Below are 21532 nucleotides of genomic sequence, written 5' to 3'. Positions count from 1 at the left end.
GCTTCGTGGAATTCTAAGATGTTGGGCGTTGATTTCGTCCGATTTCGAGAATATTTCCTTACTAGGATTTCGAAACCAAAAACAGCTAGAAAACAACAAACTGGCCCTTCGGCATCTCGTCAATAGGTTAGTTCCGGAAAATGCATAAAAACGATATAAAGTGTGAACAAAACATGTAGGTATTGTCATAAAACAAGCATGGAACATAAGAAATTATCGATACGTTTGGGACGTATCAAGCATCCCCAAGCTTAGTTCCTACTCGCCCTCGAGTAGGTAAACGATAACAAAGATAATTTCTTAAGTGACATGCTATCATAATCTTGATCATACTATTGTAAAGCATATGAGATGAATGCAGCGATTCGAAGCAACAACAAAGATAATGAGTAAACAAATGAATCATATAGCAAAGACTTTTCATGAATAATACTTTCAAGACAAGCATCAATAAGACTTGCATAAGAGTTACTCATAAAGCAATAAATTCAAAGTAAAAGCATTGAAGCAACACAAAGGATGATTAAGTTTCAGCAATTGCTTTCAACTTGTAACATGTATATCTCATGGATAATTGTCAACACAAAGTAATATAACAAGTGCAATAAGTAAACATGTAAGAATCAATACACGGTTGACACAAGTGTTTGCTTCTGGGATAGAAAGAATAGGTGAACTGACTCAACAATAAAGTAGAAGATAGGCCCTTCGCAGAGGGAAGCAGGGATTAAATCATGTGCTAGAGCTTTTTAAGTTTTGAAATCATATAGAGAGCATAAAAGTAAATTTTTGAGAGGTGTTTGTTGTTGTCAACGAATGGTAGTGGGCACTCTAACCCCCTTGCCAAGCAGACTTTCAAAGAGCGGCTCCCATGAAGGACGTTATTTCTACCAGCAAGGTAGATCATCCCTCTTCTCTTTTGTTTACACATGTATTTTAGTTTTATTTATGGTTGACACTCCTCCCAACCTTTTGCTTACACAAGCCATGGCTAACCGAATCCTCGGGTGCCTTCCAACATTCACATACCATGAAGGAGTGTCTATTTGCAAAATTAAGTTGCTTACCGATGAATCAGAGCAAAACATGTGAAGAGAATTATTAATGAAGGTTGATTAATTGGGGGCTGGGAACCCAGCGCGACTCTTTTTGCAAAATTATTGGATAAGCGGATGAAGCCACTAGTCCATTGGTGAAAGCTGCCCAACAAGATTGAAAGATAAAACACCACATACTTCCTCATGAGCTATAAAACATTGACACAAATAAGAAGTAATAAAGTTTTGAATTGTTTAAAGGTAGCACATGAAGTAATTTACTTTGGAATGGCGGAGAAATACCATGCGAGTAGGTAGGTATGGTGGACACAAATGGCATAGTTTTTGGCTCAAGGATTTGGATGCACGAGAAGAATTCCTCTCAATACAAGGCTAGGCTAGCAAGGTTGTTTGAAGCAAACTCAAGTATGAAACGGTGCAGCAAGACTCACATATGAACATATTGTAAGCATTATAAGACTTTACATCGTCTCCTTGTTGTTCAAACACCTTAACCAGAAAATATCTAGACTCTATAGACCAATCATGCAAACCAAATTTTAACAAGCTCTATGTAGTTCTTCATTAATGAGTACAAGTTACCTGATGCAAGAGCTTAAACATGATCTATATGAGAACAACAATGGCCAAGTATCACATTATTCAAAACAATAAACCATTTACCACATGCGGCATTTTCCGTTTCCAACCATATAACAATGAACGAAGCAGTTTCAACCTTCGCCATGAACATTAAAAGTAAAGCTAAGAACACATGTGTTCATATGAACCAGCTGAGCGTGTCTCTCTCCCACACAAGCATTTATTCAGAGAACGAAAATAACAAAACAAAAATAAAAGCACACAGACGCTCCAAGTAAAGTACATAAGATGTGACCGAATAAAAATATAGTTTCAAGAGAAGAAACCTGATAGTTTGTCGATGAAGAAGGGGATGCCTTGGGCATCCTCAAGCTTAGATGCTCGAGTCTTCTTGAAATATGCAGGGATGAACCACGGGGGCATCCCCAAGCTTAGACTTTTCACTCTTCTTGATCATATTGTATCATCCTCCTCTCTTCACCCTTGAAAACTTCCTCCACACCAAACTCAAAACAAACTCATTAGAGGGTTAGTGCATAATCAAAAATTCACATATTCAGAGGTGACACAATCATTCTTAACACTTCCGGACATTGCACAAAGCTACTTGGAAGGTAATGGAACAAAGAAATCCATCCAACACAGCAAAAGAGGCAATGCGAAATAGAAGGCAGAATCTGTCAAAACAGAACAGTCCGTAAAGACGAATTTTGTAGAGGAACCAGACTTGCTCAGATGAAAATGCTCAAATTGAATGAAAGTTGCGTACATATCTGAGGATCACGCACGTAAATTGGCAGATTTTTCTGAGTTACCTACAGAGAATCATACCCAAATTCGTGACAGCAAAAAATATGTTTCTGCGCAGTAATCCAAATCTAGTATTGACTTTACTATCAAAGACTTTACTTGGCACAACAATGCAATAAAATAAAGATAAGGAGAGGTTTCTACAGTAGTAACAACTTCCAAGACTCAAATATAAAACAAAGTTTCTGTAGTAAAATAAAGACATGGGTTATCTCCCAAGAAGTGCTTTCTTTATAGCCATTAAGATGGGCTTAGCAGTTTTAATGATGCACTCGCAAGAAATAAGAGTTGAAGCAAAAGAGAGCATCAAAAGGCAAATTCAAAACAAATTTAAGCCTAACCCACTTCCCATGGAAAGGAATCTTGTAAATAAACAAATTCATGAAGCATAATGCAACAAGCATAGAAAGATAAAACAAGTGTAACTTCAAAAATTTCAGCATATAGAGAGGTGTTTTAGTAACATGAAAATTTCTACAACCATATTTTCCTCTCTCATAATAACTTTCAGTGGCATCATGAACAAATTCAACAATGTAACTATCACATAAAACATTCTTATTCACATGCATAAAAGTATCATTACTCTCCACATAAGCATAATCAATTTTATTAGTTGTAGTGGGAGCAAATTCAACAAAGTAGCTATCATTATATTCTCATCATCAAATATAGGAGGCATAGTATAATCATAACAAGCTTTATCCTCCATAGTAGGTGGCAACAAAAGACCACTATCATTATAATCATCATAAATAGGAGGCATATCATAATCAACATAAACTTTCTCCTCAATACCCGGAGGGCTAAAGAGATCATTTTCATCAAAACCGACCTCCCCAAGCTTAGAATTTTCCATAGCATTAGCAACAATAGTGTTCAAAGCATTCATATTAATAACATTCCCATTAGCATGCATATAAAGTTCCATGGGTTTTTTAATTCTCTCTTCAAACACATCATGTCCTAATGCAAGATAAAGTTCATAAAGATCTCTCATATTTTTGTTGTTTTCCATTATGCCTAACTAGTGTAAACAAGAAACAAAAAGATGCAATTGCAGGATCTAAAGGAAATAGCTTCGAGCACACACTACAACGGCAACAGAAAAGTACTTAGTTACCTAGGACCGGAATATGAGTGCCTTTTACCTTTCCTCCCGGCAACGGCGCCATGAAAAGTGCTTGATGTCTACGGGTGCTTCTATTCTTGTAGACAGTGTTGGGCCTCCAAGAGCAGAGGTTTGTAGAAAAGCAGCAAGTTTCCCTTAAGTGGATCACCCAAGGTTTATCGAACTCAGGGAGGAAGAGGTCAAAGATATCCCTCTCAAGCAACCCCGCAATCACGATACAAAGAAGTCTCTTGTGTCCCCAACACACCTAATACACTTGTCGGATGTATAGGTGCACTAGTTCGGCGAAGAGATAGTGAAATACAAGTAATATGGATGTATATGAGTGGTAATAGCAATCTGAATAAAATATGGCAGCGAGTAAACATGCAACATAACGATAAATAAACGGAGTTTCGATGCTTAGAAATAAGGCCTAGGGATCATACTTTCACTAGTGGACACTCTCAACATTGATCACATAATAAAACCACTCTACACTCTCTTGTTGGATGATGAACACCACTAATTGCGTAGGGCTACAAGAGCACCTCAATGCTTGGAGTTAACAAGCTCCACAACATTCGATGTTCATATTTAAATAACCTTAGAGTGCATGATAGATCATTGCAATTACACCAAGTACTAACATAGCATGCACACTGTCACCAACACACTATGAAGGAGGAATAGATCACATCAATACTATCATAGCAATAATTAACTTCATAATCTACAAGAGATTACAATCATAACCTACGCCAAGTACTTACATGATGCACACACTTGTCACCGTTACACCATGAAGGAGGAATAGAGTACTTTAATAACATCGATAGAGTAACACATAGATGAATAGTGATACAAAACTCATATGAATCTCAATCATGTAAGGCAGCTCATGAGATCATTGTATTGAAGTACATAGGAGAGAGATTAACCACATAGCTACCGGTGCAGCCCTTAGCCTCGATGGAGAACTACTCCCTCCTCATGGGAGACAGCATCGTTGATGAAGATGGCGGTGGTGTCGATGGAGATGCCTTCCGGGGCACTTCCCCGTCCGGCGGCGTGCTGGAACGGAGACTCCTGTCCCCGGATCTTGGCTTCGCGATGGCGGCGGCTCTGGAAGGTTTCTCGTACCATGGTTTTTCCGTATCGAGGTTTTAGGTCGAGGAGGCTTAAATAGGCGAAGAGGCGGAGTCGGAGGGCTGACGGGGCAGCCACACAACAGGGGGGCGCGCCCCCCCTGGGCCGCGCCGCCCTATCATCTGGTGGCCCTGTGGCCCACCTCTGGTCCTTCCCGGGTGTTCTGGAAGCTTCGTGGAATTCTAAGATGCTGGGCGTTGATTTCGTCCGATTCCGAGAATATTTCCTTACTAGGATTTCTGAAACCAAAAACAGCAGAAAACAGCAACTGGCCCTTCGGCATCTCGTCAATAGGTTAGTTCCGGAAAATGCATAAAAATGATATAAAGTGTGAACAAAACATGTAGGTATTGTCATAAAACAAGCATGGAACATAAGAAATTATCGATACGTTTGGGACGTATCAGATAGCGGTCTATGTACTTTGTCGTAATGCCCTGATTAAATCTCATAGTAGTCATCGTGATATGTATGTGCATTGTTATGCCCTCTCTATTTGTCAATTGCCCAACTATAATTTGTTCACCCAACATGCCATTTATCTTATGGGAGAGACACCACTAGTGAACTGTGGACCCCAGTCCATTCTTTTACATCTGAAATACAATCTACTGCAAACTTTGTTCTTTACTGTTCTTCGCAAACAAACATCATTTTTCACACCATACGTTTAATCCTTTGTTTACAGCAAGCCAGTGAGATTGACAACCTCACTATTAAGTTGGGGCAAAGTATTGTGATTGTGTTGTGCAGGTTCCACGTTGGCGCCGGAATCTCTGGTGTTGCGCCGCACTACACTCCGTCACCAACAACCTTCACGTGTTCCTTGAGTCCTACTGGTTCGATAACCTTGGTTTCATACTGAGGGAAAACTCGCTGTTGTACGCATCACACCTTCCTCTTGGGGTTCCCAACAGACGTGTGTCAACACGCCGACAGCACATACCTTCCTCTTGGGGTTTCCCAACTGCATCACACTGCACTACATCAGGCCTCTTGTGGCGTTCGGGAGCACTAAGCCACCACACCTCTTCAACGGAGATTAGTACTCGCAAGAGTGTGAACTTCAAGATAAATCATCGTCTCCCGCGTGCATCAGTTATCTCTATACCCGAGCTCTTTACTTATGCACTTTACTTTGTGATAGCCATCGTGCTTGAAGTTATATATCTTTCTATCACATAGTTGCTTGTATTGCTTAGCATAAGTGGTTGGTGCACATAGGTTAACCATAATATAGACTTTGGGCTTGACAAAGTAAACGCTAGTTTTATTCCGCATTTGTTAAGCCCATCTCGTAAAAGTTCTAAACCGCCTATTCACCCCCCCTCTAGGCGACATCCGTGTCCTTTCAGTTGCGGAGGAGTTAAAACCAACCTATGTGATCGAAAATTCCGTGAATTAGGACCTACGGAACATAAAACAGAGAAATTATGTTGAGGGAAACTTTCAATACTTCCACTCTTTTGCAGATGCAATTCTCTCATAACTATTGTAAAATAGGTTCACTATGTTTTAATGTGTTCCGTGCGGCTCTTGATGAGCTAAGACCCTGTTCTACAAGAAGATCTTTAAAAGAACATACCTATATGAGCGGCACTGCTAGTCAGAGTGCGGAAGATTTGGGCGAATCACTAGTAAGCTTGTGAAGGGTCGAGGAGTATGACTTATAAGCTCCACCTGAGGGGAAGTTTATGCAGCCTGTATCGATATTAAGTGAAACTTGTTGCACAAGACTGGCAATTCAAGGCCTTGTCCATTGTTCAGGTGTAGTCAAGCATAGCTTCTTATCTAAGTGGAAGTTAACCTTAACATTTTTCGCTGAAGTGCAGGTTATATTAAACAGTGAATGAAACTAATGTGTCGTCTGATATTCCTATGATATCTAGTGGTTGTTGGGTTACATGGGATGCATCCCAATCCCATATAGGCTACAAATTCTGAAATCTCAAGGCCTATCTTTGGTGGTAACCTAGGAGTTGCGGAAGACAAAGTTTAATCTCGCATTGCTAGTTGGAAGAGAGTTGGAGCACCTTATAGTTGATATTCTAGCTCTTGTAAGTGAGTGAGAATGAAGAGTACACGCGCACTCCTCCTCCTCTTTTGCCGCTCGCCACGCAGCACTGCTAGTGCCTTGCCAAACTCTCACTTTTGTGGAGCAGGATGGTTTGGATGATGCTGTGTTTCAGTCGACTGAGTCCATCAAGCAGGTGGTTCCTGCGGCTGACGAGGTTGTTGCGTTTAGTGCTTTGGCACATGTTCCGGGAGCTTTCTTCGCCAAAAAGATTTGCGAGGAGAAATCACTCAAGAGCAAAATCAAGAAATGGGGTGCCTCAAGAAAGGTGTCCTTAGCTACTGGATGAATATCCCATCTTCTCGAGTTGTGCATCTGGTATCTTTGTTGATGGGTTTAAATTCACCGCCGTTGTGTTTACAATGGGGTGTATGTGTGTTAGGTGCGTTTGTTGGTGTGTCGAGGTCGTCGTAGAGTTTCTTTCTTTGGAGGTAGTAAGTACTATGTGTTTGTGTTGTAACGGGTTTCGCCCAATTTTCCGTTAACTAACCGAGCATTCTCTTCTACTTAATCAATGAAGGAGCCAATTCTTTTATCTCCGTTTTAAAATAAAATTGTAAAATAGCGAACACAAAAGATAAGGACGTGTAGGTTGGATGGTTAACTTCGATGATGCTCTTGGTTGTTCGCTGTCCTCGGTAACTTTGGCGTGGAGCGTCTATTTTTAATGTTTGAATGTTTTGACAGTCAACATGAGTACGTTTTGTGCTATGCATATTGGTTAAGCTCAGTAATTTACGGAATAAACTGCCTTACCGTCTATCGAACCGCACACGGAAGCAAAATTTACAATCACACTTAGCCACGAAGCAAACAATCAAGCCGTGATCATACATTTTTTCCAAGGTGATACTTACCGGTAATAATCTGTCAAATAAAAATCCCATACTCCGGGTCGAGCCAAAACACGTGTCGCCCACGTGTCCAGACACGCGCCCGCGCGCTGGCGCGTACGTGTGCATGGGCGCGGATCCGCGTAGCGTAGCCCTCCCGATCCACCCCCAACGGTCGGTTCGCCCGACGGAGTCGGTTCGAATTTCGAAATAAATACCTGCCCTTCCCCATTCACCTCCCTCACTTTCCTAATCAATTCACGCCACCAGCGCCGCCGATTCGACCCCCGGATCTCGCCGCCCGCCCGCCATGGATCTGCCCAAGCGAGTTGCTCCACATGGTAAGTAGGGATCCGACACGATCTCCTTGCTCTTTATTTCTCCAAGCTTCGGCAATAATCCTATAGCTTCGGCCCCTTCCTTAATCGCTCCGCCCGTTCGCACGCGCAGGTTCCCCCGGACGAAACCCTAACCCCAGGGAGATGGCGACGGCGACGGCGCCCAGGGCCGTGGAGGCCGACGAGAACGCCACCCCGAGGCGTCCCGCGCCGCCGGCGAGGTCCGCGTCCCCGCAGAGGAAGAAGGTCCTGGGGGAGCGGAACAGCGGCGACAGCCGCGGGGATGGCTCCTCGGCGCAGCCTAAGGCGGCCGCTCCTAGCCCTACCCCCACCCCGGCATCCCCCACCGAATCCCGCGCTGCGGGGGCGGGGCCGTACGACCCGAAGACGAACTGCACCACGCCACGTCCCGAGTTCCTGCGCTACGACCCCAAGCGGAGCGCCGAGATCCTCCTGCGCCTGGAGCGCGAGGCCGCGGAGGAGGAGGAGGAGCTCTCCGGCGTCACCTCTGGCACCGAGATCTCCGAGGCCGTCTCCTCCGGCTCGTACAGCGACTCCGAGTGCGACGACGCGGACGAGGAGGAGGAGCCGGTGCCGGCGCGGGGAGGCGGCTGGGCGCGGCGGCTGTTCCTCCTTCTCGTCTCCGCGGCCTGCCTGCTCTGCTACGTCTACTGTATGAGTTCCTCCTCTCCCTTCCCCGCTACTACTTCGGAAGAGCCCCTCGATTTCGTCGGATGGAACGGGACCGCGCATGGTGTCGGCGGTCGTGAAGTGTTTTCTCTGCTGGGGCCAGTTGACATGATGGGTTTGGAGGATGGACCTGAAGCAATTGTGTACAGCGACAGTGAAGATGGCATCCCTTTGCGCGGCTCAGGAGGTTCTCCTAGCAATTTCATGGCAGTTGCGATGATGGGGATGGCCGATGCTTGCCCCAATGTTCCTCTCGGAGAATTTTCGTGCCAAATTGGGGATGAGAGCAGCGACAACGTGGATGTCCTGAAGGAAGATTCTGAGATAGGTGAGCTGAAATCAGAAGCGGTAACAGGTGGGGATGTCCTTGAGGATTCCTTCGGTTCCACCCACAGCCATGGTACCGGCATGGAAGAAGGATTACTTCACCACGAGAAAGCGGAAGATGATTCAGAGCAGTCCATGGAGAAAACTATGGAATCAGAGAGTGCGAAGGTCGAGCACGACGATCAGGAGCTCCACTCGCTGGAGTATGGGAACACAGCAGAAGCCGCCAAGGAACTCGCTCATATGGTGAAGAAATTCTGGTCTGCAGTGGAACCTCATTTGCTCAAGATGTTGGCGTGCCTGTCTGTTGCAGCAGCCTTTGTGACTGCTATGCTCCTCAAGTATCCCCGAAGATCTCGTAAGGTCCATGTGCCCGTGTCAAAGCGTACACCCTCAGCTCCACCAGCGCGAGTGCCAGTCCTAGCTCCTCATAACATTGCACAGCCGCCTGTGTTTCGTTCGGAGCAACCTGTGCGACGGCCAATGCCCAAACCAGAGCCCTCTTCCTGCCTAGAGATTCCTGTGCAATCGGTGTTACCCAGGCCAGATCCACCTGCCAGCCTTAATGTTCCTTCAGTTGGTCATGGGAATCGTGATCAGATGATTCAGCAAGGGGATGGTGGCACCGTAAGGGCTTCAGATGACAAGTCGATGCCACCAGTGGTCCAATTGCTTGGAGAGTTCTCATTTGTGGATACAGGCAGCTCAAGAGGGAGGCCTGTCAAAGACTCAAATCAGCATGGTGGAGATATCAGGGTTCAGGAATCGACGCCTCTCAGAAAGGATGTGGTCACGATGCAAAAGGAATCTGACAAAGCTCGAAGCCCTGGTATTCAAGCAGCAATGAAGAAGGTAAATTCTTGTTTGTTTTGGGCAGATTTTGTAGCATTACATTATTGTGTGGCAAGTGTGCTTGCATCATATGGGATATCCTGTGCAGAAGAAATACATAGATTTAATTGGTTTCTATATTCTTTACAAATATTAGACGCCTAGAACTTTATAATCTAAAAAATCCGTAAAAATCCGCAAATTAATTGGAACCTACACCAAACAGGTATTCTTGTCCCCATTTTACTCAATGGATTAGTTACCTTCTGCAAAGTAGACTTGTGCAGAGAAGTAGTTAGCCTGAAGCTTAATGCAATCTGTTCAGAGAAGAAAATTAGTCATTGTGGCCTTTTGGTTTACATGGAACAATTGTCAAATTAGAACATAATGAGGTGTGATCGATGGTCTTCGTAACATGTAGACCGAGGCTGCACCCGCTTTGGTTTGCATATAACTCTTATGATATGTGACATCATCATTGCTTCTCTACGCTCATTTTCTGGTCCAAAGCAGATTACAACATTTGAAAATGAATTACTTCAGATTAGCTTATCATTATGCTGCAGATTGTAGTTTGTTTTCAAGCAAATATTAACTTGAAGTGGTTGTTTTTTGTTAACAGGAGAGCGCAGCAGAAGAAGAGAAGATTGATGCTACACCAACTCCGCTGAGACGTTCAAGTCGCCTCCGTAAAAAGCCTTCTCCGTGAGCAAGACAAACATGATGCATTTAGTTGATGGGCAGATGTTGATTCTTCCTGGTGCCGGGAGTTTTGGGAGACATCACCTAGTTGTAACCCAACAAAATCTAGCTTTTGTGCTGTAGTTGAAACGAGTTATTGTAAAAGACCTGCAGTGTGCTTGGTTTTCCAAAAAACCTGCAGATTCTGCATTTGACATTTGACGCCTTTGTACTCCGTAGCTGCGCATATTATGCGTGTAAGAGCATCCCCACTCGTTGGCGCTCCCCACGTCCAAATCCGGCGAAATTTTCGTCCGGATTGGAGGAAGATTTGGCGTGGGGAGGAGTAGTTTCCCAGTCGTGTGCTCCCCAAGCGGCGTTTCTCGGGAAAAAAGGATGGCTCGGGGAATCCGGACGAAAGAGGAGACACGTGGGCGTGGGCGATTAGTTTGCTCCATCCGGAGTCCCCGAGCGCTCCCGGGGGCCGGGATGGCGTGGGATCGCCGGATGGATGAAGGGCCAAATCCGGACGAAAACGAGGAACCGGGGGCGCGACTGGGCCGATTTACGCCGTCCGGATGAAAAAAAGTGGCCGTGGGGAGCTCTGTGGGGAGACGAGTGGAGATGCTCTAATGGTAGAACAGAGATTGCTGGTTGTATATTGGACACATTGGTCAGCATCTAGCTATTGGTCTCTGAATTATATGGTTAATGGTGTAATTTCTGCAATGCTCGTTTTGTTGTCGCTGTTGGCCACCATATTTACTAGAGTTTCACATTGAATCATGTAAACATACTTAGTGGTGCGATTTGCCTGATGCCCCCAAACGTTTAGGATGGCCGTTGTGCGGTGCCTGTTGGCCACCAGATTTATAAGAGTTCCACAGCTTGCTGAACAAATTTTGGACTTCAATTAAGTTCAGATTGTAAAACTCAAAATTGCCGAGGAAATTGAGCTTCTTATTAAGGATCAAATGAGGGACGGAGATTTAGGGCACATGGGCACCAGTGATCTCATCATTTTTTGAATTTCAAAAAACTCTGAAAAAAAATCTCCATATAACCAGTGATGAATCTCACAAGGTGTGAAATATCAATTTCAAATACTTCATACTCTGAGCTACACAAAAATGACAAAAGTATCGATTTGGCTAGTCATTTTCAAATGTCTAAAACATATTAGATTTTATCATTTTTGTCTAGCATAAATTAAATAAAAATCGGGTAAAGATTTTGCATGATTGTAAGATGTATCACTGACAATCTTCAGAATAAATTTTAGATTTTTTGATAACTTGTAAAAATGTCTTTAATTTTTTTGAAAATAGCGAGAGCACTAGAACTCGAGAGCCAAAAGCATTTTCCATCAAATGAGTCAGCTCCATTTTTTTTTGAGAATTACTCAGCTGCATATTAACCTATCTAAGTAGAGCTCTCACCTTCAGTTAAGTTCTGTTTCTTCAAGAGACCTTCAAGTTCTGCGCCACCGTCGATCATGTTGTTGCCCACCTCGAGAGCGGCACGAGCGTGATGGCACTGATAAGTAACAGGCATCGTGATTCCATTCATCTATTGTGGCACTTAGCATATCATAAACCTAAATTTTAACCATTATGTAGCAAGGGCCTTGGAGAAGTTCAAGGCAACACAAAACAAGGACTTCTATATAGTCCATTGTTGGGAGAAGCTGAAGGAGGCGCCGAAGCGGGAGGTTGGCTATGCGCCTACCATAAAGCTATCAAGAATGGGATAGCCATGTTGGTCGTCGACAGCGAAGACGATGATCATGGGCAGAAAGCCCTTCCACCTCGTCTCCGGGACCATAAGGCTACCAAGGCCGATCTTGCCTGGAAGGCATCAGCCCTTGCGTTCAGCCAGACCTTGGAGAATATCATGGCCGACTCTTAAGCCGCCCTGGACAAAAGAAACGAGAAGAAGCGTCTGGAAAAAAGAGACCGCAGCTGTAATCTACCTCAACCTCACCGAAGAGGTTATTGAGGTCCAAAGGATGGACGTCGAGGCCAAAATGGCAGACGCCAAGACCAAAATGCGTGACAACGAGGCTAGAAGGATGGATGCTGAGGCCAAGATCTAGGCAGATGACACAAGAATCATGTTGGGCAACTTGGGCAACATGGACGACGACACCAGGGCTGGTTCGTGAAGAAGCGCGCCGAAATCCGCACGCGAGACGACGGTGCCATTGTCAACCACCATGGCCTCTTTTTGGGTTATATTTGTTGTTCTGGCTATGTTTGGGCACCTTTTGGACTACGTTTTGTGATGTATCTTCTGTACAATATGATGGACTTATTTGAGACATCAGTTTGAGCTAATATGATGGCCATATGTTCATGCTATTTGCTTGTTTCTTCTGTTTTTCGATATTTCAGAAAAAAAAAACATATCATATTTATCATTTGTCTAGCATAAATTAAGTAAAAAATCAGGTTTAAATTTTGCATCATTGTGAGATGTACGACTGACAATCTTCATAATTAATTTTAGATTTTTTGATAACTTGTAAAAAATTATTTTATTTTTATAAAAATAGCGAGAGCAATGAAACTCGAGAGCCAATAGCATTTTCCGTCAAATGAGCCAGCTCCATTTTAAGAAAAAAAACAATTCGTCAATATTAACCTGTCTAAGTAGACCTCTGAACTTTAGTTAGGTTCTGTTTCTTGAAAAGTATCTTCAAAAAATTATGTTTCTCATTAACCTTGGTGTAAATAAAGCTGACATGCGTCACAAGAGTACAAGTTACTCCTTCCGTCCCGATTTATAGGTCTTGCACATATCTCTAGATTGCTAATTTTATCAACGTAGCATAAGATATGTACTACAAAATATATATCATTAAAAAGCTCAGATCTTATACTTTTCAATGATATAATTTTTATAGTGCAAAATTCATATTATATTGGTCAAATTGATGATCTTGGAATACGCGTAGGCAACGTAAACCGGGACAGAGGGAGTATGTCACATTTGATGACGGAATTAAATAGAGGGAGGTCTATTTCCTCCAAAGTAAATAAAGCAAAATGTTTGGAAAATATTAGTGCTAGATTGTTTTTCAGCCTCAAAACCCACCAACGTGGAACCGGCTCATTTTGCCAAAGAGAAACCGGAAGCGTCGCCACCACGCCACGCGGCACAACAACTCGCGTCCAACGCACGCACCATTGCAGTACGGAACTACAAAATCCAAACCCAAAAACCGCACCGTCGCATCCAAAACCCACCCCGCCCCAAGGCCAGCCCAGCAATGGAGCTCGCGGCGGCCGCCAGGGACGAGGCTGCCTTCGCCATGCGCGTGCTCCGCCAACTCGCCTGCGGCGGCAACGCATCGGGCTCCAGCATCGCCGTCTCCCCGCTCTCCATCCACGCCGCGCTGACGCTGCTCTGGTATGTGCCATTGTCGTCCACGGCGACGCTGCTTAGCGCCGTTCAACCTCGTTGGAGGCGTGGTCGTGGAGATGCACCTATGTCAGCTGTTTGCTGCGGTTTCGAGCGAAAGCTCCGCGGCGGCGACACCTGTGGGTGCTGATTTCCTTGTTGAAGGCGTCGCAAGTGAACCAGGTGTTTCTTGTTCGGTGGCGGCATTTTTTGGGCTTGTTTGGTGCCCTTGACTTCAGCTCTTGTTGGTCGTGCAAAGCTCGGCTAAATCCGATGGTGATGGTTGCTGTTTTGCCGCGAGTTTCGTGTTACTGGTTCGGTCTCGGCTGATCGGCCCCCTTCGACGACGCAGGCCATCTCCTCACCTCGCAAAGTGCTTGGGGCTGTCCCTTTGGCCAAGTCCATGATCAAGGTTCGTGGCGCTGGTGGAATCTCGGTCTTGCGATGCCCTTCGATGGCGTTGCAGAAACTCTTCGCAGTTCTAGCACTCTATCAACTACGCGGGCTTCGTGTCTGCATCGTCTCTCGGCGGAGTTAGGCCCTTCGACTATGCCAGCTTCACTCGTTAATCCTCATATGCTCCTGGTTTGCCACCTTCTGGGATAGTCGTCATGCAAGCAGGTGGTGGTGCTGATGTCTACAAAGTCTCGGGATTGTGATGCCCTTGGATAGCGCGGTAGCACTCCTCAAATGCAATGCCTATGCCAGTGGTGATGGTCGTCGTGCGAGCACGCCCGATTGTGCTTCTCAAGTGCACCTTTAACCCTACCCCCTCCTCCTTGTTGTGTGTGTTGGTGTGCGTTTTTTGTTTTTGTTTTGTCTTCCCTCAAGTTCCCCTATGTAAAATTATGGTTCACTTGAACCCATCTTGTAATAGACTGCAAAGCCTTATAGGCAAAATGAATACAAATTCAGGTGGAGGGTCTTCTCCCTCCCCCGGTGACTATTCAAAAAAAAATTAAGTTGAGATTGTAAAAATTAGAATTGCCGAGGAAATTGAGCTTCTTATTAAGGATCAAATGAGGGATGGAGATTTAGGGCACATGGGCACTAGTGATCTCATCTTTTTTTGAGTTTCATAAAAATTCTGAAAAAAAGAATCCGCATATAACCAATGATGAATCTCACAAGCGTGTAAAATATCAATTTCAAATACTTCATATTCTAAGGTATACAAAAATGACAAAATTATAGATCTGGCTAGTCATTTTCAGATGTCCAAAATATACCAGATTTTATTATTTTTGTCTAGCATAAATTAAATAAAAAATCAGGTTAAGATTTTGCATGATTGTGAGTTGTATCGGTGACAATCTTCGGAAATATTTTTAGATTTTTTGATAACTTGTAAAAATGCATTTCATTATTTAAAAAATAGCGAGAGCACTGGAATTCAAGAGCCAAAAGCATTTTCCATCAAATGAGCCAGCTCCATTTTATTTTAAAAAAATCGCCAGCTCTATATTAGCCTGTCTAAGTAGAGCTCTCAACTTCAGTTAAGTTCTGTTTCTTCAAAAATATCTTCAAAAAAAATTATGTTTCTCATTAACCTTCGTGTAAATAAAGCTGGCATGCGTCACAGGATGTCACATTTGATGACGGAATTCAATAGAGGGAGGTCTATTTCTTCCAAAGTATATAAACAAAATGTTTGGGAAAGATTATATTGTTTTTCAGCCTCAATTATAAGCAACCCACCAACGTGGGAACGGCTCATTTGGCCAGATAGAAACAGTAAGCGTCCCCACCACGCGACGCGGCACAACACCTCGCGTCCAACGCACGCACCATTGCAATACGGAACTACAAAATCCAAAACCAAAAACCGCACCGTCGCAACCAAAGTCCAAAACCCACCCCGCCCCGGCCCCCCACCGACCCAACCCAAGGCCAGCCATGGAGCTCGCGGCGGCCGCCAGGGACGAGGCCGCCTTCGCCATGCGCGTGCTCCGCCAACTCGCCTGCGGCGGCGGCGAGGCATCGGGCTCCAACATCGCCGTCTCCCCGCTCTCCATCCACGCCGCGCTGACGCTGCTCGGCGCGGGCGCCAAGGGCGCCACGCTCGACCAGATCGTCGCCTTCCTCGGCCCCGCCGGCGGCCCCGCCCACGCGGCGCTCGCCTCGCACGTCGCGCTGCGCGTCCTCTCCGACAGCGCCGGCGGCGGAGACGGCGGGCCCAAGGTGCTGTTCGCCAACGGCGTGTGGGTCGACGCCGCCATGCGCCTCAAGGCCGGCTACGCCGCCGTCGTCTCCGAGCACTACCGCGCCCAGGCGCACCCGGCGTCCTTCAAACACGCGGTGAGCCCTGCAACTTCTCCCCACGAATTCCTCTCGAAATCGCACTGATCAACTCCAGCCTCTCACATTTTTGCTTCGTGCTTCCAGCCAGAGGAAGCGAGAGCCGAGATCAACCGGTGGTTCGAGAACGCGACGGCGGGCCGGATCAAGGACCTGATGCCCAAGGACTCCGTCAGCACCCTGACGCTCGCCGTCCTCGGGAACGCGCTCTACTTCAAGGGCGCCTGGTGCAGCAAGTTCAACCCCGCCCTCACGCTGGACGACGCCTTCCACCTACCCACCGGCGGCCACGTCCGCGCGCCGTTCATGTCGAGCGGCAAGCAGCAGCACATCGTCTGCCGCCCCGGCTACAAAGTACTCCGCCTTCCCTACGCCCGTGGCGCCCAAGACCAACGGAGCTTCTCCATGTACATCTACCTCCCGGACGAGCGCCACGGCCTGCAGAGCCTGCTGCACAAGCTGGGGTCATCCGACCCGGCGCTGCTCGAGGACTCCAACATCTCTCTGATGGCCAAGGTCCCCGTGGGCGCCTTCAAGGTGCCCAGGTTCACCGTGTCGTGCAGCACGGACGCGACGGAGCTGCTGCAGCTCCTCGGCCTGCGCCTGCCGTTCCACCCCGGCCTCGCCGACTTCTCCGACATGCTGGACTCGCCGGCGCCGCTCGTCGTGTCGGCCGTCTTCCACCAGTCCTTCGTCGAGGTGAACGAGGAAGGGACCGAGGCCGCCGCGGCCACGGCTGTCGGTGTGGCATTCGGCTGCGCGGCGGTGAGCGCGCCGGTTCAGGTTGTGGACTTCGTCGCCGACCACCCGTTCATGTTCTTGATCAAGGAGGACCGCACCGGCGTCGTGGTCTTCGCCGGCCAGGTGGTCAATCCTTTGCTTTCGTAGATCTATCCGGATGTACAGACACAACAATTCATCTCTTTGTAGACCTCGTCAAGTGAAGAGCATTTGCAATCGACTAGTTCAGTTCCACGATTTCCGCTTTTTAGTTGTGTATCTCACTTCGTACTAAGATGTCAAGTAAATGAAATCAAAATCCCATTTTAGTTCATTTTGTGTTCGCACTTCAAGAAAATACTACTACCAGCTAGCACAAATCACGGGCGCGCCAAAGCATGTACAATATACTGGGCTACCTTCAGCCCTGAAATGCCATGAAGAGAACTCGAGAATCTATACTCCCATATATCAACATATAATTACGGAGTACTTAATTTACGCATGGGATAATGGCTTAGAGTATTGGAGTAGTTTGAGGGGGCAAAAGTTCTCACAGAAAATATAAAAAACTAGATCACAGCAGCATGCTAAATTGCTAATAGACATAAAATGTGAGGTACTGTAATGGAAAATCTATTTACTGTGCACAAAGCGGGCAACCACAACAAGGTTTACATACATGTCCTAAAATCAAGGTCAGCAATTTACATACACGAAAACTATGTCAAGACACTTCAGGGGTTGTTTCCTTTGGCAGAACCAGGGCAATAAGACATTCAGCAGGGTGGGGCGGAAGGCCTAGCATGCCAAACACATCAGATGTGGGAGGAAGGATAAATAGTAGCCGTGTCCACATGGGCTTCACAGCAGGAATTTTTATGACCCCAGCGTATTCTTTCTGTTTCAGATAGGAGATGAAATCCCGAAACTGCAAGATGCAAAAGTAATCTTTAGACAACTACTTAGTCATTAGTTAAGCTGCCAAAGAATCAAACCCTGACTGTTATGTTGTGTTATGTTATGAAAGTTAAATGCTTAAGTTTTGAACTTGTAAATCCACCAAAGCAAATCGTATGATATCAGAATTATGAAGTTCTGAATTTGTAATGCCACTCAAGCACTAAGATGATATAAGCAATTCCATGATATCTCAGTATTCTAAGTGATGAGCTATGCTTCTGTTATTATGCATACTGCAACTTATGCAGGCCATCAGGTGTGTATATCTAGAACATTCATTACTTCAAATTGACGAATTTCTAGAGAAAAGATGAAACCTATGTCCACACATCTGAGGGTGAAACAGAGGCAGACTAGAGTTGCTAAAATTCTCTTCGGTACTCAGAAACAGTAAAACTTGCATAAAATCACAAAATCTAAATCCAGCATAATAGACTAATAGCTATGTCCTACCAAATGTAATGCGATCAAATAAATCTTGAGAATGACATGTTCATACGTATACTTAATAAACAGTTGTTTATCCCAAACTGACCACTACAAACACAGACTTCTATCATAAACACAGGTAAGTGAATACTACCGGATCATCAAACTAATCTCTCTCATCTCTTAGTCACTTTTGTCATGGCACTTCATCTCCCTGAAAGACCATAGTACAAATTCTAGGTGTTCTATCTCTTCTATATTTGGGGAATTTTCAAGTTTTATTTAGTTCCCGTAATAAATAAATTAAAGAAGTGACAATAATTCCATCTGTTGTTTGCTTAGGTCATTCTATTTTTCAATCGGTTGTTTGTTTGGGTCTTAGTGCATGATTAATGTAGATAAGCAAAATAGTATGAAAAGTAAAGGTAGTCAGAATCATATAGCAGTAGCCACTAGATTTGATTAAAGAAAACCATGTTTGAGTAATGGACTGTCAGAATAGAAATCATACCCCTTTCTGATCACCATTTGAACAGGGCAACAACCGACAGATTTCTTTCTGCAAAGTGAAAGCTGAAAGTTAATATTCTTTTAAGCAATTGAAGAATAATAGGTGATCATTTTTCCTATCTGCAACACTCTACTTAAGCTCCTAAATATCTTAATAGCATTTATATCAGCCCAGAGAAACCATACAACAGATAAATGTGTGCATTGATTGCAGGGGATACAGCCATAAACTATAAGATACATATCAACTGAAGCACCAGAGAAGTACTAAAGCACTTAAGATGTTGTGTATCTGTTTGGTTACTTTACGGATGATCTTCGGAAAGAGACCGATGCGCGTGTGACCTACCTCTTTGGAGGCTATCAGGACATGACAACAGCAGCACAAAAGAAGAGTTGAACTCGACTTGCTGAATGTGAATACAAGCTATTTTCCCCAATTCATCATCTTCCAATGATCTGTATCCATAATTTCCAGAATTGAACACACGAGATTCAGTTGGAACCTCAAACTTTCAGTTGGTTCAATGCGGACTTCTAAATACTTTTCTGCAACGATCTCAATCATGCTGATAGGATCTGAGATCCTACCAGGCCGGTTACGTAGATTGTAGGGGTGGAAGTGTGCTAGACGAGGGAGAGGAAGGCGGCGCCGGCGGCTGGCCGCGTCGCGAGGTTGGAGGAAGGCGGCGCAAGGGAAGGAGCGGCGGCTAGGGCAGGAAGACCGACTCCTCAAGGAGTCGGCAATAACGATCTATAAGATCTGTTTATTGCTTCCTCGATATGGTCTATTACAACTTGTATTTATAAGAGAATTGCGAAACCCTAATCTCGCTAACTTGGGCTAAGCCCCTAACTTAGGCCTGGCCGGTTGGGCCACCAGGCCGGTCATAACATCTCTCCCCGCCTTCTCAAACAGCTCGTCCTCGAGCTGGATAGCTGGAAACTGCTGGTGGAACTCATCCCGGAACGGTGTCGGCCTGGGAGACGGCCGCGTCAGCCAGCCCAGCTGCGACGACATCGGCCGCAATGTCGTCTACGGTCTCCAAGTAGAACAGGCGTGGACAAACGTGGCCCGGTACATAGAGCTCGTCGCAGTTGAAGCACAACCCTTTACGACGGCGCTCGAGCTGTTCTGCCGTGGTCGCCCGACCGGAAAGGCCGCGTCGCAGCTGGATCGGAGTACCCCGCATGAGTCACGGCCGTGAGCGCCGGCTCGGTGGTGTCGGGGGAGGGCGGTCGGCTGGCCGAACGTCGCTGGCCGGGAAGGCTCGCTGCATGGACCGCGCGCTGTGCTCGAAGGCGCGAGCGTAGTACATGGCCGACCGCAGTCTCGGGGATCCCGCATCTCCACGTCGACGCGAATGTGGTCCGGCAGTCCGCCAATGAAGAGCTCGGCGCGCTGCTGCCCCGTCACCCGGGCGCATGGCATGCGAGGGCCTGGAAGCGGTCGGCGAAGTCCTGCACCGTGGTGGTGAAGGCCAAACGCCCGAGTTCCGCCAAGCGACCGCCGCGAATCGGGGGACCGAGCGTAGAAGGCGCGAGCTCGCGGAAGCGGTCCCATGGGGGCATGCCGCCCTCATCCTGCTCGAGGAGTAATACCATGTCCAGGCGGCGCCGCGGAGGTGGTACGAGGCGAGCCAAGTCCGGTCCGAGGCGAGGTGCGCTGCCCTCGGAAGAAGCTGCTCGCATTGGTTGAGCCGGTTGAGGGGTCCTCGACGCCGTCGTACGTGGCGAAGTCGAGCTTGGCGTAGCGTGGGGGGTTGGGCCGGCAGCGCCCTCGGTACTCCGCGCGTCCGGCGGAAGGCTCCGCCAAGCGCGAGTATGCCGGCTCCGGAAAGGAGGGCCTCGGAGGGTCCCCGGCGGTCGTGTAGACGGGAGGAGGCGCCGATGCGGACGAGTAGACGGGCGGGGGCTCCGTCGCGGTCACCCACGCCGGGAGCCGCGAGGGCGGCGGCGGGAACGACACCCGCTGGATGGGGACGCCCTGGGGCAGCGAGGCGGGCCCGGCGCTGGGGGCCGGCTGCCACGACGACCACGGCGGTGGGGGCGGCGAGGTCGGGGGCGGGGCGGGCACGCCACGGACGGGCGGAAACGCCGGCGCGGCCGAGTAGGCGTTGAGGGCCGGCGGCAGCCGGCGGCGGGGTCATCCCCCGAGTGCCGATCAGGTACAGGGCGGATGCCTTGGACGGCGGTGGCGAGGTCGCGGATGGCCGTCGAGAGCTCTTGCTGCGAGAGGAGGGGCGGCGCCTCGCGACATCTGCCGAGGGCGCCGCGCGACGCCGTGGAGGGCGGCGGCAGGCGCGGCGGCGGAGGAGGCCGGCGGCGTCTCGGAGCGGCGGCGGTGGTGGCGGTGGGCTGGCTCGAAGACATGATCGTAGAGGTCTCTGATACCAAATTGATAGGATCTGAGATCCTACCAGGCCGGTTACGTAGATTGTAGGGGTGGAAGTGTGCTAGACGAGGGAGAGGAAGGCGGCGCCGGCGGCTGGCCGCGTCGCGAGGTTGGAGGAAGGCGGCGCAAGGGAAGGAGCGGCGGCTAGGGCAGGGAAGACCGACTCCTCAAGGAGTCGGCAATAACGATCTATAAGATCTGTTTATTGCTTCCTCGATATGGTCTATTACAACTTGTATTTATAAGAGAATTGCGAAACCCTAATCTGCTAACTTGGGCTAAGCCCCTAACTTAGGCCTGGCCGGTTGGGCCACCAGGCCGGTCATAACAC

The 21532-nt window shown here is 47.1% G+C and overlaps 1 protein-coding gene and 1 long non-coding RNA gene across 2 annotated transcripts; one reads left to right on the top strand and one right to left on the bottom strand.

Moving 5' to 3' along the window:
- Nucleotides 1-15782: 15782 nt before the first annotated feature.
- Nucleotides 15783-17072, top strand: LOC124660652 (serpin-Z1-like). The gene is made up of 2 exons (XM_047198481.1): nt 15783-16184; nt 16272-17072. The coding sequence occupies exons 1-2, from the start codon at nt 15783-15785 to the stop codon at nt 17070-17072; spliced, it is 1203 nt and encodes a 400-aa protein (XP_047054437.1).
- A 460-nt stretch (nt 17073-17532) lies between these two features.
- On the bottom strand, nt 17533-19354 carry LOC124668088. Its single transcript, XR_006991553.1, has 3 exons — nt 19156-19354; nt 18808-18855; nt 17533-17835 (listed from the first exon to the last, which is right to left on the bottom strand). It is a non-coding gene; the product is annotated as an uncharacterized LOC124668088 (long non-coding RNA).
- Between the last annotated feature and the right edge of the window lie 2178 nt (nt 19355-21532).

This window comes from Lolium rigidum, chromosome 6 (genome assembly GCF_022539505.1).
Source record: "Lolium rigidum isolate FL_2022 chromosome 6, APGP_CSIRO_Lrig_0.1, whole genome shotgun sequence".
In the NCBI taxonomy this organism is placed as follows: Eukaryota; Viridiplantae; Streptophyta; class Magnoliopsida; order Poales; family Poaceae; genus Lolium; species Lolium rigidum.
The sequence above is the reverse complement of the archived record's forward strand: the minus strand, read 5'-3'. Positions and strand labels throughout refer to the sequence as shown.

Excerpts from the sequence above, each read along its gene's own strand:
- LOC124660652 (XM_047198481.1), top strand. The coding sequence starts at position 15,783 with ATGGAGCTCGCGGCGGCCGCCAGGGACGAGGCCGCCTTCGCCATGCGC. Across the intron at positions 16,185-16,271 it reads CGGCGTCCTTCAAACACGCG|CCAGAGGAAGCGAGAGCCGA; the intron begins GTGAGCCCTGCA and ends TCGTGCTTCCAG.